This window comes from Balaenoptera physalus (assembly GCF_965194825.1).
Source record: "Balaenoptera physalus genome assembly, chromosome: 11".
NCBI lineage: Eukaryota > Metazoa > Chordata > Mammalia > Artiodactyla > Balaenopteridae > Balaenoptera > Balaenoptera physalus.
In genome coordinates this window covers 23,564,062-23,591,670 of record NC_138896.1, presented here as the reverse complement: position 1 = coordinate 23,591,670, position 27,609 = coordinate 23,564,062, and the positions used below count along the sequence as shown (strand labels likewise).

Sequence of the window (27,609 nt, the reverse complement as noted above, 5' to 3'; positions counted from 1 at the left end):
TCTGGCCTTACATTTAGGTCTTTAATCCATTTTGAGTTTATTTTTGTGTATGATGTTAAGGGGTGTTCTAATTTCATACTTTTACATGTACCTGTCCAGTTTTCCCAGCACCACTTATTGAAGAGGCTGTCTTTTCTCCACTGTATAGTCTTGCCTCCTTTATCAAAGATAAGGTGCCTGGTACTGCTTTTGGCTTTTCTCCCTGACTCTGCCCAGGGTCCTCTCTGCCTCCATGTACAGGGGCCCACTGGTTTTGGGGGGAAGAGGGAGAAGATGAAAAGGGAGGCAGCTAAGAAGACAAAGGGCATGTGCCTTCGTGCATTCTAGGCGGTTTACGTGACAAGTTTGTCAGTCTGTTGAGCTTACCCCTGTGTCTGGCAGAATGACGGATGGGTTCTAATCTCTCTGCTACTGACTGTGTGATCTTAATAAGTCATTTACCCTCTCTGAGCCTTTGTTTCGCAGTTTTTAAAGAAAGAAGGTAAACTAGATGGGCTCCAAATTCCCTCTACAAATCTGTCCTTGTGTTTGCCATTCTGAGTGCCTTGTGAAAGGGTGTTGGCTGGGAGGATGAGGGAATCCCTTTTGCCGTGAGTGCACAAGGCAGGGGGGTGGGGCGGATATTTGATGAAATTCGTGTCCCTGCCTGAGTAGCTAGGATATTTTAGAGCAACTAAAACAAAATATTCAAAGACGAAAGTTCCCCCTTACCCAGATTTCTCACCTAGAAAGCCACTGTGGCTGGGGGAGCAGAACACCTGGGTTTGGGAAGAACTTGTCCTAACCCACCCCTCCCTTTTGGGCCCACATTCCTGAGCCCTTCGGTGGCAGGGATGATAGAAATTAATTGCAGTTAATAATTAATCCCTAAAGAGCAATGAGAGGCCCAAGCTTGGGTGGGGCCCAGACACCTGCACAGAGGGATACCTCCTCAGCTTCCCTCTCTGTGAGACCAGGGACCCACCCCCTCAAGCCTCCAGACATGGGGGAGAAGTGGGGCGCAGGATCGAGGAAAGGGGACCGCTCTCTATTTCCCCAGCAGCCCAGTGAATGGCCCTCTCCTGGGTCCTCAGAGCCAAACTGAGAGAACCGGAAAGTCCTGTTCCCCAGCTTCCCCCTCCCATCTCCCCACACACACCTGTGCTAAGGATTGAGTGGCGAGTAGGAAGGCAGGCCAGTTAAGGAGAGGCCAGCAGGCCTTCAGACATCTCTTCTGTCCATCTGAGAAGCAAGAAGCGATAGAGCTGCGATGGGGGCTGGGCTGTCCCTCTTCATCCTCCTGACCCTCCTCGCCAGCTCACAGGGAGCAGGTAAGGTCTGGAAGGCTAGACACCTGGGTGCCCAAGACAAGGGTCCGAGAAAGGGAATGAGAGAGATGGAGGCACCCTAGTCCTGAGCTCCTGAGTGTTCAGGGCTGAACGCCTGCAACGAGAGGGTCTGGAAGGGCCTTGTCAGGGAAGAGGAACGCGGGTGGGTGTGGGGCAGGAGGGGGTGCCCGCATCTCCGAGGGAATCCGGCCCTGGTGGCTGGGTCCTAAGCTGTGCTTTTGGATCCCTAGGGTCAGAAATGACTTTGCAACTGAAGATGAAGGACTCTTTTCTGGCAAATTCCTCCTATGATTCCAGCTTCCTGGGACTGCTCGAGAAGGTAGTCCTTGGGGAGGGAAAAGGATGGGGCTGTGTGAACTTGGAGTGCATTTCTGAGTCAGCTTGGGTCTCTGGCTGTCTCCTGGGTGTGAGTGACAGCCATCTTACACCTCGCCCTCTAACCTTTTCTCTCCCTCAGCTCTGCTCCCTCCTCCACCTCCCATCAGGGACCAATGTCACCCTGCATCATGCAGGATCCCCACACCACGTCACCTGCAAAGTCTGAGAGCAGTCGAAGCCTGTGCCCTTCTTGGCTGGGGCATCCTGTCCCCGGGGTGCAGGTGCAATGCCTGACCCCGTCTTCCAGCAGGCCCTCACCCTGCTGAGTGGCAGTAAATATGCTGAGCTCAATGACTTGACTTTGTGGGTTCATGAGCAGAGGGGCTGGCAGGAAAATGGAATTGGACACTCAAGTCTCTGACTCTCCCTTGTTAAGCAGAGGGTTTCCAGGGTGGACGCTCTCTCTCCTAGCACCAGTGTCAAAGGCCAGAAGGAATGTGGGGAATTAACTGTTGGACACACACACACACACACACACACACGCCACGCACACATACACATGTGCATATACACACACACTTCAAGCTGAGTTCTTCAGAACACCTGGGAATAAAGAAAAGGAACATTTATTGAATTCCTGCTTTGTTCCAGGCGTGAGGCTTTCCCATTTCAATGCTTGCAACAATCTTGCATGTAGCATAATAGGTCTCATTATCCGATTTTACAGATGAGGAAATTGAGGCTTAGCGAGCATAAGTCACTCACTGAGGTCCATTAGCAGTGGAGAGATCTGACACCAGGCAAATGCCTTGGCTTAAGCAAGGTTTTAATTTCATCTCCCCCTGCTTAAGCTTTGGGGCTGGGGGCTCAGGAACCTCAGACAGGGATGTGAGCAGAACACCCCCAGGATATGGGCCCCCTGACCAAGGGATCCACACAGGTCAGTCTGGGTAGGACGTGGCGTGGGGGCCAGTTCAGGTGAGAGATGAGGGGTTCAGCTTGTGAGAGGATGGCCAGCCTGGCAGAGTGGTGGGGAGAAGAGGATGGGTGTTCTTGTGCTGGTAACTATGCGAACGTGTAGTCCCACAGGCCCACTCTTAAATCCTAGGTGAGTTTCTTATTCTCTTAGAGCCTCCATTTCTTTACCTGCCAGATGAGGATAATGATAGTACCTGCTTTCTAGGATTGGTCTGAGGATTACATGGATAAGTTACCTAGGGCACTTGCCATGGTACCTCTCAGATAGTGGGCCTGGGAGGTAAGGATCGTTATTAGGGTGGAAACCTGGTCCCAGCATATAAAATCCTAGCCCCCCAGGGGTCCTCCTTCTCCTGCCTTTTTTTTTTTTTTTTTTTGGCTGCGCGGCTTGCAGGATCCCAGTTCCCCGACCAGGGATTGAACCCATGCTCCCTGCAGTAGAAGCACAGACTCCCAACCACTGGGCCACCAGGGAATTCCCATCTCTTGCTTTTCTTGAGGCAGGTACACATCTGACTCCACACTCAAGATGATCTTGACTTCTTACCGGCTGTCTCAAAATGCAAGCATGCAGCCCAGACTTGACCATGTGGAGGGCATTGGTATGATTTCCACCTGTTCTCCACAATACCTGTCCTACCAACCCCGTCCCCCACTCCCCCGCACACCATCACCACCATATGAAACTAGAGACTGACTCCTTCGGAGGGAGGGGAAGACAATAGTTCCATATGGAGTATCCCTGAAAATGAGAAAGCATAGTAAAACAAAATTCCTTTAGTTTCCTTGACAATTGTCCTGAGACTATGGGCCTGGAGGAGAGGTAGCTGGGGGCTCCAAAGGGCCCCAGTATTTCATGACTGGCCCCTAGCCTGCACTGGCGGGCAGGTGACACCCATGGGTCAAGTGAATAGGCCCCAAACAAGTCAAGGGATTAAATGTCTGGATCTCCAAAAGGCTGGAGGAGCAGACAGCTAACTGCTTTTTTTTTTTTTTTAATTTTTATTTTATATTGGAGTATAGTTGATTAACAATGTTGTATTAATTTCAGGTGTAAAGCAAAGTGATTCAGCAATACATATACATGTATATATTCTTTTTCAAATTCTTTTCCCATTTAGGTTATCAGAGAATATTGAGCAGAGTTTCCTGTGCTATACAGTAGGTCCTTGTTGGTTATCTATTTTAAATATAGCAGTGTATACATGTCAGTCCCGAACTCCCAAGCTAACTGCTTCTTAACCTGGTTCTCGAATCTCAGGGCCTGGGATCATAGGGCTGTGATTTCCAGATTCTTTTCTCAAAGAATTCTCTTCCCAGACTCTAGGCAGAGCGGGGCAGTAAAAAGAATGCTTTGGGGTTCACTAGACCTAGGGGTGGCAGAGGCTGCTAACTTTCCTCTAATAGTCATTCCCCTCCTTTTGGATAGTGATGTAAATATTAGCTGAGCACGTGGCTATGTTACATTTCCCAGCCTCCCTTGCAGCTAGGAATGGCTTTGTGATCAGGTTCTGTCCAACGGGTTGCAAGTAGAAAGGAAGTATGTATACAACTTCCTGGTAATATCCTTGACAGGAAAGTCACTTCCTTTCCTTTCCCTGCTCCCAGAGGGAAGAAAACAAAGTCTTTACAAAGGCCTACAAGGTCCTAGACCAGCACTTTCCAATAGAACTTCTCATGATGATGGAAATGTTTTATTTCATAACCTGCACTGACCAATATGGTAGCCACTAGCCACACGTGGCTATCAAATACTTGAAACGTGGCTAGTGTGACTGAAAAACTGAATGTTTAGTTTTATTTAATTTAGATAATCAAGTGGCTACCGTTTTGTGGCTACCATTTTGGACAGCACAGGTCTAGATGATTGCCTTGAGCCTTCCCTGACCCCTACCACATCCCTTACCTTCCTGAGTTCACCTCTCACTCTCCCCCCCGCCCCCTACCACCTCCTTGCTACTCTTTGAGCTCTCCAGGTGTACTCCCATCTTAGTGTTTTGCTCTGGCTCTTCCCTCTACCTGGAACACTCTTCTCCCAGACATCCACTTGGCTAATTCCTGTACCTCCTACAAGTCTTTACTTAAATCTCACCTTTACAATGAGTTCTGCCCTGACCCATTTCATATTACAACCTGCCTCCCCCCAACACACATATGCACCCGAGCCCCCTACCTTATCCCACCCTTTTCCCCCCTGGCATTTATGACCTTCAGACACACTGGTTTATTTATTTACATGTGTTATTTCTGACTCTCCCTGCTAGAATGAAAGAACTACAATGGCAGAGAGATTTGTTTCATTCATTGATGAATCCAACGGTCCAGAATAGGGCCCAGCATATAATAGGTGCTCAAGAAATACTTGTTGAACTGGGGGAAGGGAAAAAGCAAGGTGCTCACTCCCTCCTTTTCCTTTCCCTCTGGGTGGGATGTGGATATAGTGGTGGGAGAAGATCTTAGACCCAGAGTTGGGAAGAGTGTATCAAAATGTCAGGAAAGTAAGATCAAAAGGGGTATGGGACCCTCTATCGCAGAGTCCTGCACTGCTTCTGCCAAGCAAAAGAAACACCCATCTCGTCTGAGCCATTATCTTTGTTGCTGTTTTTTTTTTAAATAACTTTTATTTTTTATTTTTGAGTTGAAGTATAGTTGATTTACAATATCAGTTTCAGGTGTACAACACAGTGATTCAGTATTTTTATAGGTTAGCCACCATTATCTTTGAAGCTTGGTTACAGCAGTTAGAAAACTTGCACCTAACTTACTGGGTTGAATCCCAGTTGACACTTTGGACTAGTTACTTTTATTCCCTGAGCATGTTTCTTCAACTCTAAAATGGAGCAAATATCCACCTCATGAGGTTCTTGGGAGGATTAAATGGCACCACAGAAGACTCAGCCCAGTATAGGCCCGCCACATACAGTAGCTTCTCAGAGCTGCTGGACAGAATGTCACTTGGGTGTGGAAGGGCCAGGCCCCTGAATTCCACCAATGAGACAAGGTGTTGGAGGTGGAGGTGGCTAGGTGGGCATCTGTGCATGTGTATATCCCTGCCTGGGGCTGGGCGGTGTGTCCCTGGCACTCTGGTTTCAGGTACACAGAAGCAGGGGGGAACTCAATCCCCAGCACAACCTACAGCTCCCCTTAGGCCTGCAGGAAGTCCCTGATCCTCTCAGCACCCTTGGCGATAAGGCCAAGAAGCAGGGAAGCTTCCTTCCGGTGAGAAGCAGAAGAGGGAGGGCCTGCAGAAGTCGGGCCATTGTCAGTAAGTGCAGGAAGTAGGTGGAAGCCAGGTCACTGCTCCCAGGCCCTACCGAGAGCTCCTCCTTCCTCCAATGAGGGCGGCCCCGCCCAGCACCCACACTCCCACTGTGGCCCAGAAACCAGCGCTAAGAGGCCACCCGCCTCTCTCCCAGATCAAAGTGTCAGGGAACAACCAAGAGGCGAAAGTCACCGCTGGGGGAAAGAGGGACAAAAGGACCACAAGCAGACATGTTTGGGTTCTTAAGTTTATCTGAATTTCCTCATTCCTAAACTTCCAGGTGGGACTGCATAGGAGGGAGGCTGCGGCAAAAACATGAGCGTCTCGAGGACACCCAGTCACTCTGACCAAACCAGTCTGTTTCCTCATTGACGAAGGAGGGAACTGGACCACACGGTCTCTGAGGCTCCACGGCACCATGACAGTTGCCGAACCTGTCCTCAAAGGCGGGTCTGGGAGGCAGGAAAGCTACCAGGGATGGTTAGAGCTCAAAGCTCCCCAGGGCTGGGAGACACATCCATCAAGTGCCGGAGGTGAGAGGCCGCCTTGTCCAGTTTTGACAATTCCAACTGGAGGGAAGAAAGCTGGGCAAGGAGAGAAGCAGGTGAGGATCGAGGTATAGCCTCCCCCCACCACCCCTGTCCCCAGCCCACATTCCCTTAGGGAGTCGGGCATCCTGGGTCGCCTGCCCCAGCCTCACCCTCTGCTGCCTCTGAGTCTCTGCCTCTCCCTCTGATGGGGTCCGGGCTATGAGGCCATCAAGCTGCTTCTGCAACTTGTGTCTTCGGGCAGCTAGCCGAGGTAGGTGGGTCTGGGGGTCCACCAGGCCCTGCGGAAGAACAGAAAGAAGGCTCAGACATCTGCAGTCCACCCAGCATGCCCTTCCCCCCATTCTAAGATCCCTCCTCACTTTTATAGAACCCGCCCCTTGCCCTCCTCCCAACATCCTTTTCAACCCCACCCCTCCCTCCTCCAGTCTCCTCTGGTCACCTGCAGCTCCATGTAGACCTGAACAGTGTCACTGAGAGGGGCCTGGGCCCAGCCCGAGGGAGCTGCTGCAGCTGGGGGTAGAAGGCCCACAGCCCCACAGTGGCCCAGGGTGCCCAGGGGCTCCAGGAAGGCCTCAAAGAGGCCCTGGTCTCCTGGCTCTGAGCTCTGCAGCAGCACTGGGGAGGAAAGGAAACTGTCAGGGTCAAGAGATCAGCTCCTCATCCTGCACCTCCTAACTCTGGGCTCTGTCCTCCAGGCTCCCCCTCTTCCCCACCAGCCCCTCCCGTCTGCAGAGACTCAGGAGTCCAGGGCCCGCCTCACCTCGGGGCCGGGCCTTGGTGAGCTGGTACGTGGCGCGGAGAGCCCTCAGCGCCTGCACAGCCTCCTGGACCCGGGAGAAGTGCCGCTCCAGCTCGGGCTGGTGCCAGTGCTCCTGGAGATGGGCACCCAGAGTCGATAAGCGGGCACCTGGGAGACTCGGTCTCAACTCTCCTGGCTCTAACCTCCACCCGCCCACCCCTATCTCCTTAGAGCAACGATCTGCTCTCTCCACCACACACATAATTCACCACCTCAAGGAATGGAACATGGCAAAAACCGGGGTGTCATCTAAGAAGGTCTTAGATGATCGCTGGTTAATGTCTGTTTAGTCGCTATGACTGGAGATGACAAACAACCAAAAATCAGAATTTAAAAGATATTATTCAAAACTCACAAAACCAAGTAAGTAAAAAAGAAATTGAGTTAAACTTTAGAATTATTTTTTGGGTGAGTTTGTAGCATTTTATCCTTCTCAAGTTATTAAAGCTTAAAACTGCACTAAGATTTTTGGGATATCCTATCACTAACAACTAATCTCATCACAACCATGACACGTACTATTACTAACCGATACACAGTCACACAGCTAGTGTCAGTCTGGTGACAACGTCCTACTCTAACCACTTGCTAATACTGCCCCCAACACCCAGCCCTACAGGAACAATCCATCCTCCCAAAGACTCCACGGCAAAATACAGACCACCACTGTCAACAACCCCACAGCAGCAAGCCCTTCTAGAAGACTGCTCCCCAAGCCTTTACCAGAAGTCCCACTCCAAGACTCCATGGACGTGACTCACCAAGCTGCGGGCACTGGGGTAGGGGGCAACACAGACGCTGGGGGCAGGGGCGCCACCAGGCCTGGGCGGCAGCCTCTGCCAGAGCTCTTCAGCCAGGAAGGGCATCAGCGGGGCGAGGAGGCGGAGACCGACGTCAGCGCAGGAGAACAGGACCTGAAGAGGCCCCGGGGGGTGGGGCAAGTGCAACAGCACCGGCTTCACAGCCTCCTAGGGAGGAGGCCAACGGGTCAGGGGACGTCCACGGCCATGTCCTTCCTCCACACGCTCGCCGCCCTACCAGTGGGGATGCTGTGGGTAAACACGGGCAGGAGCACCCAGCATCTCTGAGACCATCAACTGTCCCTGGACACAGTGCGGAGCGTGTGACAACGGGAAATCTAGGGCAGGGACTCTCAGGGATGGGTGGGGAATTAAATTGTTAGGGAGGTTTGTGTTGTTTAGGATGAAAAGCACTGAGTTTTTTTTAATCAAAAAGAGACAGAAATTTTTTAAAAAGTTGAGAAACAGAAATCTAGGGCAGTGGTCCTGGGCCATCAGTGTCAGCATCACCTGGGACAAGAAATGAACATTCTTGCCAGCCACCCCCCAACCTGCTGGCTGAGCTGCTCTGGGGGTGGGACTGACACTCCGTGGTTAACAAGCCCTCCCTCTGAGAGAAGCCCTTGGTCTAAAGACCCCTACTCTTCCTCCCTGTCCGCTCCCAGCTCCCAGCCTGCCCGGGGTCCAAACTGAGCAATCACAGGGACTAAAAAAAAATCTCCATCTGCCTCCCAATCCTGCTTTGTCAGACTGGGTTTTCTAGAAATCTCCCCTCCTCCTCCTCTCTCTTCTGGTGACAAGCAGGGAACAGCACCCAGGCCAGTCCCAGGGAAGAGGGGAATTAGGATTTCCCCATCTCATCTGTCTTCCTGTCCGGAGGGCAGAATTAGGAACCCAGTTCAGAGCTCTCCACTAGGGGAGAGGAAGCAGGTCTGCAGGGGGAATGCCCTCGCCTCACTCACCAAGTAGACATCACAGAGGTTGTGAAGCCAGAAGTGGTGCAGGGCGTGGGTGACGAGCGCGAGCTCGCAGGTGAGGAAGCCCCGCTCGCAGTCCCGGGCAGTGCGGGCCAGGCAGCTGAGGATCCAGGCGTCCATGGGGGAGGCGGGGGACAGCTGCGGGCAGAAGGGGCTTCAGGGTGGGACAGCTTGACTCCCACTCCGCTGCCTCCTCTCCTTCTAGATGCCTCCACCAAGCCTCAGATGTCGGACTACCCAGCTCCCAAGCACCCCTTCTTTCTCTCTTACCTCCTCTGCAGGCTGGGGTATGAATTTCTCCCCAAGAGCGTTCAGGATAAAGCGCAGGGCATTCCAGATCTTATTGCAGAAATGTCTGAAGCTCAGGACCTCAGAGACAGACAGGTGCAAGTCGCCCCCTGGGAGGGAGAGACAGGAGGGAGCGCGCACTGGTGGTGGCTGCACAGGGAGTCCTTGGCCCTGCCCCGCCCTGCCCCACCGCACAGGGGCCGCTGCCGGCTGCCCTCACCCGGGCTTACCCAGGGCCCCATGGGAGCACAGGGCGAATCTCAGGGCATCTGTCCCACACTCGGGGATCCCATGAGGGAAGTCCTTTCTCTGCAACCAGAAAGAGAAGAGGGGTGGCAGCTGCCTATGAGGCTGCAGGGCCAGAAGCTGGGTTGCAGAGGAACCTGGTGGCCACGAGCTAGAGGCTGGGATGGGTCAGACACTGGCGACTCACCTGTGCTGAGGCCGCGATCACCAGCTCTGCGGGATCCAAGTTCCCATCCCTCAGCTTCTCCTGCAGCACCTGGGGTGGGTGAGTAATTCACTGGCCTCAGTGGAAGACCCTACCGCTACAAGGGCCCCGCCTACTGACCCTCCCAGCTCCAGCCCTCCCTGCCGGCTCCTCCCCTGCCTTCCTCTCTGCTGAAAACCCCATCCCTCTTCAGGCCCTTCATCCTGACCTGCAGTTCCACCCCACTGATGATGTCCCGTGGGTCCAGCACATTCCCCAGCGACTTGCTCATCTTCCGGCCCTGCCTGTCCCGAACCATGGAGTGCAGCAACACCTGGGGGCATGACGGGGGTCAGCAGAGGGGGGCCTGGAGAACTTTACCCTGGAGGATCCCCTGGCTGTCCTCCGGGCTTTAGGGGTTAGGCTGGGAAGTGAATCAGGACAAAGGAACTGGGAACACAGAAAACCCCACATTAGGGGTTAGAATGGACAACAAGGCTTGGGGAAGACTGGGGAGTCACAGAGAGGGGCAGGGTACCAAAGGGCCATTACCTTGCTGAAGGGGAGCTGCCCTGTGAGCTGGGTCCCCAACATGACCATGCGGCCCACCCAGAACAGCAAGAGGTCACTGCCCGTTTCCAAAAGTGACAGGGGGTAGAAATGAGCCAGGTCTGGGGTCTAGGAGAAAAAGATAAGTAGTGAGAGGCCTAAGCCCAGGGCCTCCAGCTCTTCTCAAGACTCTCTGGGGGCCCTGGGGGCCACTTCCTCATCCCCACCTTCACTCTCTTCCTCTCAACCCACCTCACCTCTTGGGGCCAGCCCAGGGCAGAAAAGGGGAAAAGAGCTGAGGAGAACCAGGTATCCAGGACATCGGGGTCTGGAAAACAGAATGGGGAATGGGAACAATTGGAACCTCAGCTTCAGAACCTCAGCCCACTGCTACCCACCTTTCCAGCCCAAGCCCCACCCACAAACCTCAGCCCACTGCTACCCACCTTTCCAGCCCAAGCCCCACCCACAGAGACCAGGGGTCGAGCCCTCTGCCCCATTCCCAGCTTTCCCGACCCTACCTTCTCTACCTCACTACCTGCTCCCTCAAACACCCAGACGCCCTCCCCTGCCCTCCCCAGCTTCAGTACCCACCCCTCTCCAGGGTCAGCTCCGCCCCTGGTCTCCCTGTCAATTCTGCAGCTACTTCTCTGGCCTCAGCCTCTGTCCGCCCGACCACCCAACAGTCCTTCGTGTCGCCCTGCAGAAGTAAGGGGTAGGGAAGAGTGAGGAAGAACAGCACCTGACACGTGTGAAACACCACTGAGTTTTCATGTTCTCAGGTGGTCTGAGAATGGCCGGCACCCTCTGGTGGTGGGATGAAGAATCGCCAGCTCAGGAGCTCTGACCACACAACAGATGTTTACGAGACCAAGACCAGAAAGCACAGCAAAGGCAGGGAGCTGGGACCAGCACTGGAAGTCCTCGGACTCCTGTGCTAAGGCTCTTTCAGCCACACCCAGCCCTCCCTTCCGCTTCTTCCTACCAACCTGTGTGTGCTCCTCTACAACCAGGTAGGCTGGAATCTGATGACCCCACCACAGCTGCCGGGAGACACACCAGTCCCTGCCGGGAGGACACGAGTGATTTCCTAGCATAACCAGTGGGCCCCCTCCCCATCTCCTGAGAGCCCCCCCTTCTCCTTACCCAGTGTGGGAAAACCAGTGCTGCCAGTTCTTCTGGTGGAAGGAGGGACTGAGCTCCAGGGCCCCTGACTCCACAGCCTGGAGGGAAAGGACCTTTAGACGGTGCTTCCCTTCCTGCACCTCTCAACCCCCCATGAATGGGACAAGTGGTCTCTGAAGTGGTTCTAAAACTCAGGAAGAACCTCCCAAGCCTCCTGAGAAGATTCTGGGCTTGAGTGAGGATGCAAGCCAGCCCTTTCTGTGCACCAGGCCTCCATCCCCACAGCTCTCCTCTCAACGAGCACAGCTAGAGAGGTCTGGGGGGCAGAAGGGCCCCCAGCCTCCCTGTTTCTTCATTCCACTGCTCAGGGAGTCCCCCGGCTCAGGCCCCAGGCCCTCCTCACACTGCAGCCTCACCTTGGCAGCTCTGTCTCCCATTTCCCGGCAGCGGACAAACCACTGGCTCTTCGGTAGGTATTCTACCACATCCCCGGAACGGCTGAAAGGGACACAGGACCCGACTACGTGCCAGGCCCTCAAGCGCTGAGGATACAGCAGCAAACAACACTGACACAGAGCTCGTATTCTAGCATAAGGGGTGCACAGCCCATCCTGCGGTCACTCTTAAGCTTCATCCATTCCCATCTGGGGTGGTCCCTACGGAAAGGAGTGAAAATGGGGTTACCTGCAAATGGGCAGCACCATAGGGTGGTCCTGGAATCCCCGGAACAGGCCCCGTTCCCTCAGTGCCGACAGAATCTTTTCCCGGGCCACAAATCGGTGAAGACCCTGGGGAAAAGCAGCAACAGGAAAGCTTAAAGGCTGCTAGGAAAACAAGAAAGTGGGAGAGGGGAGATGGGGCAGAGGGTGCCCCCAAAGGACAGGGTATCACTGAGCTGGTACTACCTGCAGCCAGTCCCCACAGAGGGAGGTCATGGTCCCATCCTCCGCAATGACACTCAGGGGGCTCAAGCCGTGTCGGGCCCCCAGCTCAGCATCGGCAGGGCTGTGAGCTGGAGTCACCTTCACTGCCCCTAGGGGAGCAGAACTGATGTAAGCACTGAACCCTGACCTTGACTTTTTCAGATGTATCGTCATCGCCCACGCTACCCTATCTCTCCCTCTCGTCCCCCAGAAGCCCTGACTTCCTCTCTCTCCCCTGCCCCCACTCACCTGTGCCCAGGTGTGGCTGAACAGCACAGTCTGTGATAAGGGGGAGAAGCTGCCCCGTCAAGGGATGACGAAGTTGTCGCCCATGTAGATGCTGAAGGGAAGGGAGAGGGAACAAGGACAGGCATGTGTGTGGGATGGAAGGGTCTGGGGTGGGCATGAGAACCCTGGGAATATGAGGGTGAAAACCAGAAGGTAAAGAGCCAGAGCAGGGCTCGGTAAACTTTTTCTTAAGGGACCAGAGTATAAATATTTTAAGCTTTACAGGCCAAGAGGCAAATTCAGTCTCTGTACAAAAACTCCACTCCGCCACCATGGCCGAGTTAGATAACACATGATGTAGCTGCAGACGATACAGAGGGAACGAGGGTGGCTCGTACAAAAACAGGCAGCAGGTGGATCTGGCCCACGGGCCATAGTTTGTCAGCCCCTGAGCTGAAGTGTAACATCAGGAAGAGAAGGGAGTAGACTCAGAGCCACTGGAGAACTGAGATGAGGGAAATCTTAGGAAAAGGAAGAGAAAGCAGAGAGGAGGAGCTGCCATTCTAAAAGGAAGGGAAGAGGATGGGGATGGGAAGGCCCGGTGGCAGAGAGCACGCTGTGTATTACCATGTATCGGGAGTCATCGGGATGGACGGCCACAGCCACGTCTCCAGGCAACGTCTCTGGCCTCGTGGTTCCTACCACAACTTCTGCATCTGAAGACAAAATTCAAGCACTTAAAGTTGGTCCTCGCCCTCACCCCACACTCCTGACAAAGCTAAAGCCAGAAGAACTGGCAAAGGGAGGGGACAGGGATGGTCAAAGTTGAGCAGGCCCCCAGGAGTAACTAGAGAAAGCTAGGACCAGTGTCTACAGGAGCCTGAGGTTTCCCCCAAGCTAATGACCAGAGGCCTGAGGGGGTGTCTGGTGCTGCGGAATTCCTCAATAACTTGCTTGTGAGACAAGGACAGAATGTTAATAAATACAACTAGAATCCTTGCTTGGTGCACAGAGGACACTGGGGGTTCTCAGTGCCCTGATCATAAATGCTGTGCATTCCTTGGGGCAAGCAGCAGCCTCTCCTACAAGAAACCTCCTCTGACTATTCCAGCTCATCTATCTTCCCCTTCTCCAAACTCTTGGGAACACTTATTGTTCAAACCACACTGCAGAACTGATCCTTTGTCTCTTCCGGGGGTAGCAGCCTCCTGCAGAATTATGCTAAGCTCCCACAGGGCAGTGACCACGTGCACTTTTCTTACATGGCCCAGGATACCCAGGGTGAGTGCCCATGAGGACGCAACACTACCAAGGTTCCTTATGTCATGTGGGAGATAGGCTGGTGGGTTCCCTCCATCAGCCCAACATGGGCTTGAGAAAACAGGGGAAGCAGAGACAAGTGGGTGACCTTTCCGAGGACTACCCTCACCAGGTTCTCCATCCACGGGGAAGGCCACGGAAAAGAGGAGGCCAAAAGACACAGGGGTGGGGGAGTCAGACAACCGAAGCTCCGTGCAGCCAGGGAGGGGCCGGCTCTCCACCTGGAGGCGTGGAAAAAGCAGGGTCAGAGAGCAGCCTTTCTGCAAGGCTTGCACCCGGCTTCCCACCTCCATTCATCCACGGCCCCGCCTCCCTGCAACCCATCTAAAAGCCACTTGGAGGATTCAGGAGCCACCTCCCTTCCCTCACCTAATCCTTGTGCAGCCACAGTTACAGAAAATATTCACCAAGCACTTAAACCACGCACAGGTGTTGTGCCGAGCACCTTCCAGGAGTTCTCACTGAATTCTCACAACACCCCCATGACACAGGCATTTCCACCCCCCTAATTTACAGACTGAGGAAACTGAGGCTGACAGAAGCTAACAGCCTGCCAGGAGCCACACAGCTGGGAGGTGGCCAGACTCAGATGTGAATCCAGGCAGTCTGGCTCCCAAGTCCAAGCTCTCCCCCTGCCTCAGAGCTCTCACAGACCCGCCTCTCCTTCTCTGCCTCACCTCAATATCCGAGATGGCAGAGCGTAAAGCACACGACCAGTTGACAAGCTGCCGGCTCCGGTACAACAACCCAGCCTTGTAGAGCCGCACGAAAGCTTCTGTCACAGCCACTGAGGAGCCCTAGAATGATCTGAGTGTCCACATCCAACAGCCTCTTCTCAGCCCATCACCCCACTCAGGGACCCGGGCATCCCACCCTGCTACCGCAACACACACAGCAACCCGCCTCCCTGCACAGAGCTCTAAACACCTCCCCGACACCCACAGGGACCACGGCACGGAACACTCACGGCATCCATGGTAAAACACTCTCGGTCCCAGTCCAGGGAGGCCCCCAGCACTCGGAGCTGCTCACAGATCTCTCCACCTTTCCTGGAGTGAGTACGGCATTGGTTTAGCCTCTAGAAGCTAATGGACACAGACAAACCCAGTATGGGGCCTTCTTTGACACTGAAAGAAGCATAAAGTTCTACAGTAATGGGAAGGGGCAGCTGATTTGTGAGAAACCCAAAGAAGCTTTACAGAGAAGATGGTATGTGTTAACAGACCTGGAAGAAAGAGGGTAATTTCAAGTGGATGGAAAGTGGGAATGGCTGAGGAGAGATGATGAAATCTAAGCAAGGGAAAATGGGATAACTAGAGGGAAAAACATACATATATACATACATATATATATGTACATATACACAAATATCTACATTTTAACATATACAATACACACACACACACACAAAGCTTGGAGACCCCACCAAATGCTAAGGGGCTTCAGAGCTTAAGTCACCACAGGAAGTTAGGACTGAATGGAAAAAGCCTTGACTACATGTTAGGAGAGAGGGGCTGGGAAGCCAGGACCCAAACCTGCTGTCTCGGCCCCTCCAGTCCTGCCCACCATACTCACTCCTCCTTCCACTTCCACACCTCCCTAAGGAAGTCTTCCCGGCTCAGCTCGTGTCTCCTCACTCCTCGCTCCTTCCACAGCTGTTTCTCCACCACAGCCTACAGCAAGATGAGGGGGCAAACAGAGAATCAGGTCACTTTGGGGGAAGAACTCTCTCACCCAAGAAAAGGAAAAGTGGCGAAAGACATACTTGAGTAGCAATCCCTGCATGATCTGATCCAGGGACCCACAGCACCTGATCCCCACGCATCCGGTGCCTGCAAAAGAAATACCGTCATGGGACTTCCCTGGTGGCGCAGTGGTTAAGACTCTGCGCTCCCAATGCAGGGGTCCGGGGTTTGATCCCTGTTCAGGGAACTAGATCCCACATGCATGCCACAACTAAAAGTTCACATGCCGCAACCAAGGAGCTGGCGAGTGCAACTAAGGAGCCCGCGAGCCGCAACTAGGGAGCCCACCTGCCGCAACTAAGATCTGGAGCAACCAAATAAATAAAATATTTTTAAAAAGAAAAGAAAAGAAAAACCCTCACAGGAATCCCTGGTCTTACATGTTTGTTTATCCTCACTCCTTCCCACTTTCTCCTTCCCCTCCAAGAACTCAAGCAGCCCCATTCCCGTCTCACCAGCGCACGAGGGCGTCCTGTATGGCTACGGTCAGCGCATGCCCAATATGCAGGGAGCCCGTGACATTGGGGGGTGGGATACACATGGAAAAGGTCTCCCGTGTGGCCTGGGGCAGCCTGGCCTAGAGGAAGGGAAAGTCAAAGGGCAAGAGAGGGCTGCATGTTCCCTGGGGAAATAGCACACTCTGGTGTCTCCAAGGCAGAAAGAACTGCAGGAAAAACAGTCGGGCAAATAACAGGGAAGGGGAAAACCTGTGGACACCTTGGAGACACCAGAGGGAGAAGGCAAGCTCTCCTTGCTTTTGGCAGCCCCTGCAATGTGGCTGGTTGCGAGCTCCAGACTCATGCCCACCAACCTCATGGGCCATTCTGCCCTGAGGACCATTTAGCACCCCTCCCTACCAGGTACTAACCTGATATTCTGGTTTGAAGAAGCCCTCTCGTACCCACCAAGGGTACCAGGCAGCCTCAACATATTGGGGACTGTATGCAGGAGGCAGGGGCCGGGAGACATCTATGGAGGAAGAGGAGAGCTCCACTAACTCCTGAGTTTTGTTCCCAGGTTGCATTTCAGCAGACCAAATGGGCAACCAAAATGTGAGGGAAAAGGCCTTCAAGTGTCCTAGTTACCTTTCTTTTCACCGTGTTCCGTGGGGATTTCATACAACACTATCTCCTTAGGAGTCCAGGCCTTACTGGATTCTGCAGGTGACTGCGGAGAGGAGGAACCAGAAAGGGGGATGCAATTCGAATGTACCCCAGGTATCTGGAATCCAGCCAGTCTCCTCCTCCAGCTCCCTCCCACGATTTCTCAGAGAACCAAGGACAAGCTGTCTGACCCCTAACCTTGGTCTTCTGGGCGATTCCAGCCTCCAGCGCCGCCTGCTTCTGTCGCAGGCGCTTCTGTTTGGCTTCACGGTTCCTCTGCGAGATGGCTGATCCATTGGGCTCTGACTGGGTGGAAAGGGGATGGGACCTGGGGAGTCCCTTTGAGGGCCTCAACCCCCAGAGTGGTGGTCGAAAAGAGGCCAGAGGCAAATGAGGCATCGGGAGTACTTGGAAAGGGGCCAAGGTCTGTTCCAGAGAGAGCACATTAGGAAGTTAGGGTGGTGAGGGAGGGTCACACCTCCCCAAATCACATCCTCCTCCTATTCTCTGCCTCCCTCCAAGCACTGGTCTGTTACTTTAAGTATCTATCCCTTCCCTCACAACCCTTCCTCTGTGAGGACTAGATTGCACGGTGTCGACAGGGCTCTTCCAGGACAGGGTAGGACTCTCAGGCCCTCAACCTACTCATCTGCGACGTGGGGGTGACCGCGGACACAGAGGAGGGGAAAGGACTCAGGGATTCTGGCAGATGATGGACATTAGCGCTCCCGAGAGTCAGCAAGGAGTCCCGCCAGGGTTACTACTTGTCCGCCTGCCCCAGAGGCCGTCCGCACTGCCCCCAGCCAGCGCGTGCCAGGCCTTCCTGCCCGTCCCGCCGCGTGGGTCCTGACCCCGCAGCACCTCCCACTCCCCGAAGGCCTGCCCGCCGCGCGCTCACCCGGTGAGCCCGCCGCTATCCCAGGGCGCCCTGCGGCTGCGGGCGATTGGGGCGGCGGCGTCAGGCGCTCGAGCACCAGCTAACTGGACCCCGGAACTTGACTCGCGGTCACCGCGGCGCTGGGAGGCGGGTCCCCGCCCGGGCGCATGCGCGGTAACTGGCCTCGGCCCCACCTCCTTCCCCTCCAGGTCCAATGGCTGTCGACGCGGGGAGGAGGGCTTTCTCCGCCGAGCGGGGTGGCCTCTCGGGGAGGCGCCGGGGGCTGCATGGTTCACTTTCACAACTTTATTAAACAAGAACAGTCCCAACGTGTGAATAAGAAAACTCCTGATTTCCGACGCCGCACCCGCCTCCACGCGGCCCGCCCTCCCGGGTCCGGTCCCCCACTCTTAGGAGCTGTGCTTCTGCCGCTTCCAGAAGCGCTTGACGTCGCCGTGCCCGGCCGGGGTCACCACCATGAGCCGCTTGGCCGAGTTCTCGAACACCAGGACGCCCAGCTCTCGAGCGTGGGCCAGCAGCAGCTCAAAGTCCACTTGCGACAGGAACTGGTTATACAGGACGCCTGGGGTCCGCAGGTCAGGAGCGACGGGGAGAGAGAGGAGGTGAGAACCTGAGGCGCGGAGCCCCTGGGTGGCAGCCTCAGGGCAGCGGTCTGGGCTTGCCATCCACCACGTTTAAATACTAATCTTCTATGTTTGCCTCTTCCAGGGCTCATCCTAACACTAGTGTGATCCAGCCATATTCAGGAAAGCAGTATAATACAATAAGAAAACCCACTAATGCTTACCAAAACCAGAGAAATTACTATGAATTATCCCTCCCAATTTCCCTCTTCTAGCTAAATCCAAATTGCACTGATTTGAGACAATTTATTTACTGCCACCGACTCACCCCAAAATAAAAAGTGCATGCGTTTACCAGCCCATGCAGTAAACAAAAAATAAAATGCATGAATAGCTTTTTCAGTTCATCAAGACTGAATTGTCCTTCCTCTGGCCAATGACCAAGAATCAACCGCAAAAGCCACTCACCTTCGGTGAACCGGAGTCTGTCCCTTTCCAGCTCCCACAGCCGAATCTGGTCCGTGATGGTGGGGGGCAGCACAGGTGTCTGCAGGGGCAAGGGATGGCTGTAAGATTCAGGAATACTACTCCAGACAACCCTAGCCCTCCACTCATCCCCCAGATTTGGGTGCCCCTTTCTCTTTTCCATCACTTCATCGCCAGGTGCCAAGGGCTGTCAGCCTCCAGCAGCTGTCTGTACCTCCAGTCTCCTGTTTGTACCTGTTTAAGCATCACTGGGTGGGCCCTTGTCCTTAGGAAATGGATGATCTAGGAAAACAGACAAGAACTGGGATCAAGGGCTTAAGAAAGCAGGAAAGCTACCTAAGCTGTCACCTAATGTCACTGAACATCAACTGTTTAAAAACTCTTGGGCACATGCCTGTCAACAGTTCAACCCATCCCAGTTTAGCTGTTGTCCCAAGGTGCTGTTCCCACTGGTGATGTCTGCTACTCCTTCTTTGACACATCTGTCCTTTCCATAGTCTCGTTTTTTTATCTTTAAAATAACAGCAACTATTATTTTTGAGCACTTACTGCATGGCAGGCTCTGAGCTAAATGCTTTACCTTTATTTCACTGAATCCTTCCAATAGCCCTATGAGGTGAGAACTCTCATTATTTCCATTTTCCAGATGAGGAAACTGAGACTCAGAGAAGAGAAACAACTAGACCATCTCTGCAGCTAGGAAGTGGTGGTGTCCTTCTTCCATGTGTTTTCCCCTCGACGGTCTACCTATTCCCACACCTAGAGCCTTGATTTCTCGTCACCACCACCTACTATAACAGACCCCATGCTAGCCTTCCATGAGGTGACCACCCTGTACCCCACAGGCCAGGTGCAGCCTTTCTTCCCACCTGCACCTTCCCCAAGAGGCGATACCTGTTGGGCTGTGATGCCACTAGCAATGGCCTGCTGCACACTCTCCCGGGTCACCTGTGCCACCACCATGTTGGGGAAGCGATAGAGCATCTCAGAGAAAAGGGCAATGAGGGCGATCTGCAGCTCCGACTCTGACCCGAGGATAGGAAGACAGGATTAGGAGGCTCCTCCACACCCAGAGCTCAAGCCTCAGAGAGCTCTGTAAACCACCAAGTTTACATGACCAGAAACTGGCAGTCCCTCCTCCTTCTTTCCCCTTCCCCACTCCCCTCCCCAGCCTGCTCTCCCAGGGGCCCTCTGTCCAGCCTCACCCGTGTAGGCATACAGCCGGTAATTGGTTTCCACGACAATGAACCCTGGCTGATGCACAGTGCCCCCAGCCCCAGAAACACCTGACGAGAGATTGATGGCCAGTCGCGTGGGGTAGTAACGCCGAGATTTCCTCTGGAAAGGAGAAGGGAAAGGCAATAGGCCCTCTCTCCGGCGTTACTGCCCTTCATCTTCCTCCTCAGACATTATAGATTCCTTCCAGTGCACAGAACCTCAACTCCCAATTTTTCTCCCGAGGGACCCAAGCATTCAGTCCTGGCAACTGCTTCCTGCCTCCTGAGACCCCACTCCTTTTTAAGGCCAAGGCACCATACCACCCTGCCTCTTCCCTAGAAGCCATGTATCTGGGTGCTCATACCTTCCTCTGGAAAACAAGCCCAAACTCACGCAGATGTTGCAGGAAGTTCAACAGAGAATCACTCATACCTTCCACAGAGTAATCCTAGGGAAGAGAGATGGCCAGCTGGGGTCCAAAACACATCTCATCCTCCCTTTCCCAACCCCATACACTCGCTCCCTCTTTTCCCATCTTTGTTCATTCTTATCTTTCACTGTATTGCCCCATAACCTCATTTCCCTTTCCCATCTCTCTAATCTTTTCCCATCTTTGTTCATTCTTATCTTTCACTGTATTGCCCCATAACCTCATTTCCCTTTCCCATCTCTCTACTCTTTTCCCATCTTGCCCACCCAAGCCCCCAGCTTACCTTGCCCAGAGTAGAGAAGCTGAGCTGGAAGAGAAAGGAGAGAATCTCCACTAGGTCCATGCCCCGACTCTAGGGAGGAATGGGCAGAGACAAAGGGGGAGGGATGGAAGGGAGGAAATGAGGAGAAAAAATCAGGGAACAGAGTCTACGGGCAGCAGTCTCTCAGTGGGTCCTGGGAAGAGCAGAGCATGCCGGCAGGCAGCCCCTGACCTGCTCACCTGCGCTGTCTGCAGATACTGCAACATAAAGTACCAGAGCTGGGCCGGGGTGTCCAGCAACAGGAACTGGAAGCCGGCAGAGGTAATGCAGGGCGGCTCTCCAGGTTCAGCACTAGAGACAGAGAGGGCCTATGGCAGAGGTGTGCAGAGAAAGGCCACCATCCCACCTGTGTGATCACAGTTTTTTTGGTTTATCTCTGGCCGTACTCTGCTCAGCTCTTCTTTTACAGTCAACCCTCTGCAATCCTGACCCGATGTGGACACTCAATTTAGCAGGCACCCAAGGAGATGGCAAAACAGAGCCGCTGTACCTCTGGCTTCCTCACCTCTTCATGAGCCCAGCCTGGCTAAGGAGCTGAGCCAAGTCCTGGCTGACGGCTGCGCTGGGGGATCCCACCATGAAGTGCAGGACCACCTGAGGAACGGAAGAGAACACAGATTCGGATGCCTCTAAAGGCCGTGGGAAGTAGGAGCACAAGCAGAGACACACACAGAGTCCCAAGTCCTCACCTCCCATCGCTCCTCTGCATACTTGTCAAGTGAGGGGACATCCCGGGCGTGCTTGTCTGGTCCCAGCTGACTTGTGTCATCAGACCAGGCCTTGCCCCTATGCCAGGACGGCCGAGAGTAAGGAACCCTGCCTGTGTTCCCCACCCACCCTTCTGCCCTCTTTCCACCTTCGTCCCCAGGGGCCATGAGTGGCAGACATTTCCTACACCATGTAGCTATGTCTGGTCCAACTTATTCCTAAAGGAGCTTCCAAAGTGCAGCCCACAAGCTTCCAGAGAGGCCCCCTCAGGAGCTTCCCCTCCAGCAGTTTAATGAGCAGTTTAATCACTATTTCCCCTGCCTAGCTTAGGAAAAGGTGTAAGTGACATACCCACCCAGAAGGGCAATGCGGAGGTTTTGGCGGAATATGGGGTTGAGGATGAGGCCCTGGAGACCACCAGGGAGCAGCTGGGTGTGCCAGATACGGAGGCCGCTTAGCAGCCCCGTGCTTTCCTCCTGAGCTCTGGAACAGAAGCAGAGAGGTGAGGGGGATGTCTGGAGAACAGAAAGAAGGAGGCCCATAAAGGCTTCCATTTCTGCCTGTTCTGAACTGGTGATCCTTGGAACACTGTTTCACGTGAGAGTAAGATCAGTGTCTTCTTAAGGCAAATTTCTTTACTGTAACACCTACCAGAGCCTTCTTACAGACCTCACAACTCTCCAAGAGGCAAAATACAGTAAACGGAATCTCCCAAAACTTGCTTAATTACAAGTTTTGTGGTGTTCCCATCAATATTTCCTGGAAGTGTCCCAAGAACAGCAGTTTGGGAAACCTGGCTATTGAGAAATTTGTATCTGGCTGAGAATGCAGGAGACACTCACTTGCTGAATTCCTTCTTCACCCACAGGGCTACAGCAGCTTGCGGCAAAGGCTGCTCCAGAAAGAGCATCCGCATCACCCAGTTCTTAGCCAAAGATGGGAGCTCCCTGTAAGACAGGAGAGGGAAAATGTTAATATCAGAGCTGCCTGAGAACTGCATCCCTGCTCTCAATGGCCTCAAACACCTCACCTCACCCCCCACACTTTTACCAGTCTTGCTGCCCCCACTACCTCCATCTGGTTTGGCACACTTCAATCTCCAAGCCCACGAGGGCTAAGCTTCTACCCACGAGAACTTATTCCAGTCTGCAGGCCTCATTACATTTCCCCACCATGGTCCCTGCCATGAAGGGAGTCCTCACCTGAAGACAGCCAGACAGGTGGCAGGGTGCCCATACAATCGGTCCAATACCCCAGGGCTCAGGCTCCCTAGGAATTCCTGCAGGTTCCTGCATTGTAGGTGTACTCGATTCAGTCCACCCCTGGAAGGGGTGCTCTCCATCACCTGAGAGGTGCAAGTGTTAGTGTTCCCCCACAGTCCATGCCAGTGTTGCCCCTCACCTTTCTCACTCTGGCTCCAGAGCCACCGGCCCCCACAAAAATGCATCTTTTCTATGGTTTCCTTTTTCATGTCACTCATCTCTTGTTTCTCCCAAACCTGACCAACCACCCCTCTTTTCCTGCCTCCTTGCCCCACTGCTGGCCTCGGCTCCAGTCTTCTCTAAATTTCTAGATGGCAGAATTGTTAATTGTCCCATATTTGCAAACTTTGTATTTCAATGACTTGTCTCATGTTTACCTAAGCAGTGACAAAAAGACTTGTTGGAGCCCAACCCTCTCTCCCTCCTACCTCTCCTGGTCTGAGCAGCCTATAAGCTCCAAATCTGTCCGTTCTTCCCATCTATTTCTTGGCCCCATTTCTCGTGCTGGGCACGGCAATAACTACCTTACCCCTCCGTGTCTCCCAAATCCAATTCCACCTCTTTCCTCTTCCCGCCCCCAAGACTACTTCACCCCATTCAGCCTGACCCACACCGCTTGATCTCCTAACTTGCCCCCTACTTTCCTCCCAGTCCTCTCCTCTCATTCAACTCTCTTCCTCTCATACCTCCGCCACCGCTTCTCTCCCAGCCCCCTTACCACTTAGTGTCGATCCCCCCTCGTGCACTCCAAGTCTCGTCGCTTAAACGGAGCCAATGTCTCTCATTGGCTCCGGGGAATAGGGAAAAGGATGGCGGAAAATGAGAGAAAAAAATGGGAGAGGGTCGAAGGATTTCACCGACAGGAGACCAGCGTGGAGGATTCAGAAAAGAAGGGAAGGAGTGGAGAAGCAGGGAGGACAAGAATCGGCGCTGCGCTCGCCCGCCGCAGGGCATACTGGGAATTGGAGTCTTGTCTTTCCCCACCCGGGAGCAAGCTGAAGCGCGTCTGACTACAACTCCCAAAAGGCATCGCGGGGAAGCCTAGAGGGGAGAGGCTGGCTTTTACTTGAGAGAGTCGGGGCCACCAGAGGTTGGGCCGCTTTGTTCCGCGTCGCTCTCCACCCTCTCGGCCAACGGCAAATCTAACCGACCTGAGCTGGAGTGGGGACGCTGGGAGTAGAAATGCCCTGAGAGCTTCCTGGCGGAGGCGCAGAAAAGACATGGTGGTGAGGCGCTTGGGTTTGGAGACGCACGAAACTGGGTTCTTTGAGCTCAGTTGCTCCCCGTGAATTTGGAATATGCACTATCCAGAGCATTTTCTCGAATTAGGAGTTAATTCGATCCAGTGCGCCTTCCTCGGCACGTAAGTACTCAATAAATCTTAATTGTCACGTCCTCCATGCTTCCACCCACCTCCCCACCTCCCGTTTAATTAGAAGATCCTAATAAATGCAGTTTTAAAAAGAAACCAATTGTTTGGTCTGATTTGATTTATGAAACTACTGCCAGGTAAGGAAAGGGAACGTCTTCAGCCAAAGCCAGAGCTACACGTCTCCCCACATTCCTATAAGGCAAGTTTTGTTATTTCCACTTTGCAGACTAGAAGACGGAAGCTCAATGAGATTAAGAAGTTTGCCCACCGTCAGACAGCTAGAAAGTGCCCGAACTGGGAGTTGAAGTTCATTTGCGAGTGACCAGGAATCAAAATGGTAAGAACTAAGACTTTGTTATACCTTGTAGGCCACCCATGCTTGTTTTGTTGTTCCGTTTCTTTAGCAATGTTTAAAATCCTCAAAGAATGACACAAAACTGACAAAGCTTCCTTATGGCAAACGTTGAGTAAGGTTAAAAGACAAATTACAATCTGGGAAGAAATATTTGATAAAATAGACAAAATACAAAGAACTCTTGTAAAGCAATAAGAAAAAGAAACAACACAGTAGAAATATTAAGAAATAACAGGCAATAAACAGAAGAAATACAAGTGCCTTGTAACCAAATGAAGAAAATCTCAACTTCACTCTTAATTAAGGAAAAGTAAATTAAAGAAATAATAAAAAGTCCAATTAGAAAAAAAAAAAAGGATTGACAACCTCATTGTTGGCATGAGTATACATGAGCACTTAACCATACTCATTTTTTTTTTCATACTCATATATTTTTGTGGAGGGTTGACATAGGCACACCTTTCTAAGGGTAATTTGGCGGTATGTACCAGTGATTTTAATGTAATTACCCTTTGACCTAGCAACTCCCCCATTAGGAAAGTAGCATACTGGAATTCTGCCACGTAGGTACAAAGATATACATGCAAAGATGTTTACTGAAGTGTGTTTGTTGTTGTAGCATGAAAACAATGAAAACAGTCCAAATGTCCATCATTGGGAGCTGGTTAGATAAAATGTGGGTCATTGCAATGTAGAATACTGGGCAGCGCTTGCAGAGGAGGTCACTGTCTGCATACTGGCCTGAGCTACGTACCACCTATCATGATGGGGACAAGAGCAGATTACAAAATGGCATACCTAATCCAGTGCCATCTCTGTAAAAGAAGCTTTTATGTGTGTGTTAAACTCACATAGGCCATATGCTTCATTTTGACTAGAGCAAGCAAGGGGGACCTGGGCAGACTGGTCACAGTTCCCTACAGTGTAGGGAAAACTAGGGCTACACTGTCCAGAACAGGAGCTGCTAGTCACCTGTGGCTATTTAAATTTTTTTTTCTTCCATAAATTTATTTATTTATTTATTTTTGGCTGTGTTGGGTCTTCGTTTCTGTGCGAGGGCTTTCTCTAGTTGCGGCAAGAGGGGGCCACTCTTAATCGTGGTGCGCGGGCCTTTCACTGTCGCGCGGCCTCTCGTTGCGGGGCACAGGCTCCAGACGCGCAGGCTCAGTAGTTGTGGCTCACGGGCCTAGCTGCTCCGCGGCATGTGGGATCTTCCCAGACCAGGGCTCAAACCCGTGTCCCCTGCATTGGCAGGCGGATTCTCAACCACTGCGCCACCAGGGAAGCCCTATTTAAATTTAAATTAACTGAAATAAAATTTTCAATTCAGTTCCTTGGACACATTAGCCCCATTTCAAATACTCAACAGCTACATGTGGCTAGTGGCTACCTATTGGACAGTGCAGATATAGACCATTTCCATGATCACAGAGTTCTCTTGGAGAGCCCTGCCCTAAGGGATGCAAGGTGTCTGATGTCAGGCTGAGCACAGGCTGAGTTCCTGGAACTGGCCTTCAGAAAGAAAATCAGCCTGGGCTCCTAGGAGCTGAGATTGTGGAAAGAGCTCCCTGACATAGGGCTATCCACCCTGTGCTTGAAAACGTCCTATGTTGGGTAATGGAGAGCTCATGCCCTCCTCCCCTCGGGTAGCATCCTGGAGAGAAAGAACAGAGCCAGGAGATGACGGGCCTGTTTTCCACCAGCTTCTCCATTTCCCAGCTGTGCTGCCTTGGGCATGTTGCTAACCTAACGAGAGGTTTTCTTCTCTGTGAAATGGCAATAAGTTTAACTACTTCCTGTGTTGTATTAAATAAGATACAATATGTAATAAGTATGGTACCTGGCACAGAGAGGGTGCTCAGTAAATAGCATCATCATTACTAAAAAACCAGCCAAACAAAAAACATGTAAATTCGCATCTGTAGTAGGTCCTACAAAGAAGAAAGGCATGTGCTCCGAGAGCATCAAGGGCATTTGACCTGGTCGGGCAAGTCAGGGAAGGTTGCTGAAGGACCAGCAGGAGTTAACAAGGCAAAAACAGCAGGGAATTATGTTCCAGGTGGAGGAACAGCAAGCTATAAATGCCATGTGGCAAGAAGGACTGAGTCCATTGGAGGGACTGAAAGAAGGCCAGTGGTGCACAAAGCAGGAGGAGGGGCAAACTTGGCCAAGAAGATTTTGTTCTTTATTTTAAGGTCAATGGGAAGCCATTAAAGGGTGTAGAATAAAGGAGTGGGGTCAGATTTGTGTGTTTAAAGATCACACTGGCTGTAGGCCTGTAAACAAACCAGACAGGAACAGAAACAGATCCTGGGAGACTACTGCAGTGGTCCAAGCAAGATGCAGGTGGCGTGTGCTCCGATAGGGATGGAGACAGAAATGATGAATTTAAGGGAAATATGGAATCAAAGGCAACAGAGCTTCTTGATACACTGGACTTGGGAGGTGAGAGTAAGGGAGAAGGGGTGTCAATGATGATGCCCAGGTTTCTGGCTTGCACAGCTGAGCTGCCATTCACTGAGTCAGAGAACCACGGAGGAGCAGCAGGTTTGAACACGCTGAGACTGAAATTCAAATGACCCCTAGGTGGTTGTGCAGGTCTAGAGCTTAAGAGTTCTAAGCTCAGAAATTTGGGAGTTCTCGGCTCACTGCCATGGCTTCTTTTGCTCACCGTTCTGGGTTCTGGCCTCTAAACTATTGTCTTGTCAGTGCTTGTCTTAAATTGTGGATCACAGTGGTCTGACCTGTGTAGGTTCCAGCAGGACTCAGACCTGTGACCTGGAACCCCAAGGGCCTATCAATACAACCGAAGATTAAATTATCTTTATTGTCATCCTCATTATCCAGTTGGCTCATTTTGTAAATGTCATCAACTGAGACCCCAGGGTCTTTATTTCACATGAACTGCCATCAAGATGGGTCTGCCTTTTCCCATACTTGCAACTGATTTTTTTTTTTTTTTTTTTCATTCCAACCAAATCTGAACTCTGTTAAATGTTTCCTTGGCAGCTGTGGCTCATCCTTCCAAGCCTCTGAGATAATTTAGGGTCTTGGCTTGGCTCTCAAACAATTCAAACCTATTTGTAATTTGAACACTTGATCAGTCTAATACAGGGATTCTCCTCCTGGGACTTCCAGACCCTGGGGTGCAGGCAGTGGGAGAGGGTTTCCTAGAATTTGGGCAAGAAAAGAATTACATCTCTATTTTTATTAACCTCTAACTGAAATTTAGCGTTTCCTCCAAATATGACTATGAGCAAAACCCCCAGTA

General features: G+C 52.5%; 3 protein-coding genes and 2 long non-coding RNA genes across 11 annotated transcripts in view; 3 read left to right on the top strand and 2 right to left on the bottom strand.

The window, feature by feature from the left end:
* Positions 1-935: 935 nt before the first annotated feature.
* On the top strand, positions 936-1,997 carry SFTA2 (surfactant associated 2). Its single transcript, XM_082415555.1, has 3 exons — positions 936-1,310; positions 1,559-1,647; positions 1,786-1,997. Exons 1-3 carry the CDS (start codon positions 1,250-1,252, stop codon positions 1,870-1,872), a joined length of 237 nt encoding a protein of 78 aa, XP_082271681.1. The 5' UTR covers positions 936-1,249; the 3' UTR covers positions 1,873-1,997.
* A 4,122-nt stretch (positions 1,998-6,119) lies between these two features.
* Positions 6,120-17,767, bottom strand: VARS2 (valyl-tRNA synthetase 2, mitochondrial). 3 transcript variants are annotated; one of them, XM_082415306.1, is made up of 30 exons: positions 17,623-17,767; positions 16,923-17,150; positions 16,707-16,788; positions 16,490-16,590; positions 16,077-16,198; positions 15,642-15,708; positions 15,452-15,549; positions 14,844-14,925; positions 14,554-14,673; positions 13,986-14,097; positions 13,184-13,272; positions 12,578-12,668; positions 12,311-12,438; positions 12,090-12,193; positions 11,822-11,903; positions 11,427-11,503; positions 11,270-11,345; positions 11,023-11,087; positions 10,533-10,608; positions 10,284-10,409; positions 9,961-10,065; positions 9,735-9,803; positions 9,532-9,610; positions 9,284-9,411; positions 8,999-9,151; positions 7,998-8,204; positions 7,198-7,309; positions 6,877-7,052; positions 6,587-6,715; positions 6,120-6,470 (listed from the first exon to the last, which is right to left on the bottom strand). In XM_082415306.1, exons 2-30 carry the CDS (start codon positions 17,121-17,123, stop codon positions 6,375-6,377), a joined length of 3,153 nt encoding a protein of 1,050 aa, XP_082271432.1. In that variant the 5' UTR covers positions 17,124-17,150; positions 17,623-17,767; the 3' UTR covers positions 6,120-6,374. The 3 variants fall into 3 exon arrangements, with proteins under 3 accessions (XP_082271432.1, XP_082271431.1, XP_082271433.1); XM_082415305.1 differs by lacking the exon at positions 11,023-11,087 and adding an exon at positions 10,875-10,980 and having other exon boundaries at positions 10,538-10,608; positions 17,623-17,766; XM_082415307.1 differs by lacking the exons at positions 11,023-11,087; positions 16,077-16,198; positions 17,623-17,767 and adding an exon at positions 10,875-10,980 and having other exon boundaries at positions 10,538-10,608; positions 16,923-17,063.
* Positions 17,768-17,892: 125 nt separating this feature from the next.
* Positions 17,893-23,506, bottom strand: GTF2H4 (general transcription factor IIH subunit 4). Of its 3 annotated transcripts, none has more exons than XM_082415408.1 (14): positions 23,330-23,506; positions 22,552-22,694; positions 22,192-22,296; positions 21,701-21,832; positions 21,331-21,427; positions 21,147-21,235; positions 20,821-20,932; positions 20,603-20,626; positions 20,254-20,337; positions 19,877-20,009; positions 19,566-19,696; positions 18,906-18,953; positions 18,654-18,732; positions 17,893-18,184 (listed from the first exon to the last, which is right to left on the bottom strand). In XM_082415408.1, exons 2-14 carry the CDS (start codon positions 22,689-22,691, stop codon positions 18,012-18,014), a joined length of 1,347 nt encoding a protein of 448 aa, XP_082271534.1. In that variant the 5' UTR covers positions 22,692-22,694; positions 23,330-23,506; the 3' UTR covers positions 17,893-18,011. The 3 variants fall into 3 exon arrangements, with proteins under 3 accessions (XP_082271534.1, XP_082271533.1, XP_082271535.1); XM_082415407.1 differs by having other exon boundaries at positions 20,603-20,671; positions 23,330-23,505; XM_082415409.1 differs by lacking the exons at positions 21,331-21,427; positions 22,192-22,296; positions 22,552-22,694; positions 23,330-23,506 and having other exon boundaries at positions 20,603-20,671; positions 21,705-21,800.
* LOC309638985 lies at positions 18,086-18,592 on the top strand. Its single transcript, XR_014251391.1, has 2 exons — positions 18,086-18,224; positions 18,331-18,592. It is a non-coding gene; the product is annotated as an uncharacterized lncRNA (long non-coding RNA).
* Positions 23,507-23,723: 217 nt separating the features above from the next.
* Positions 23,724-27,609, top strand: part of LOC309638987 — a 109,211-nt gene continuing 105,325 nt past the window's right edge. For 2 of the 3 annotated variants that reach the window (XR_014251394.1, XR_014251396.1), the window contains exons 1-2: positions 23,834-23,974; positions 24,210-24,320. This is a non-coding gene — a long non-coding RNA (uncharacterized lncRNA). Of the gene's footprint in view, positions 23,975-24,209; positions 24,321-27,609 lie in introns of all 3 variants that reach the window. The other variant, XR_014251395.1, reaches the window with a different exon arrangement.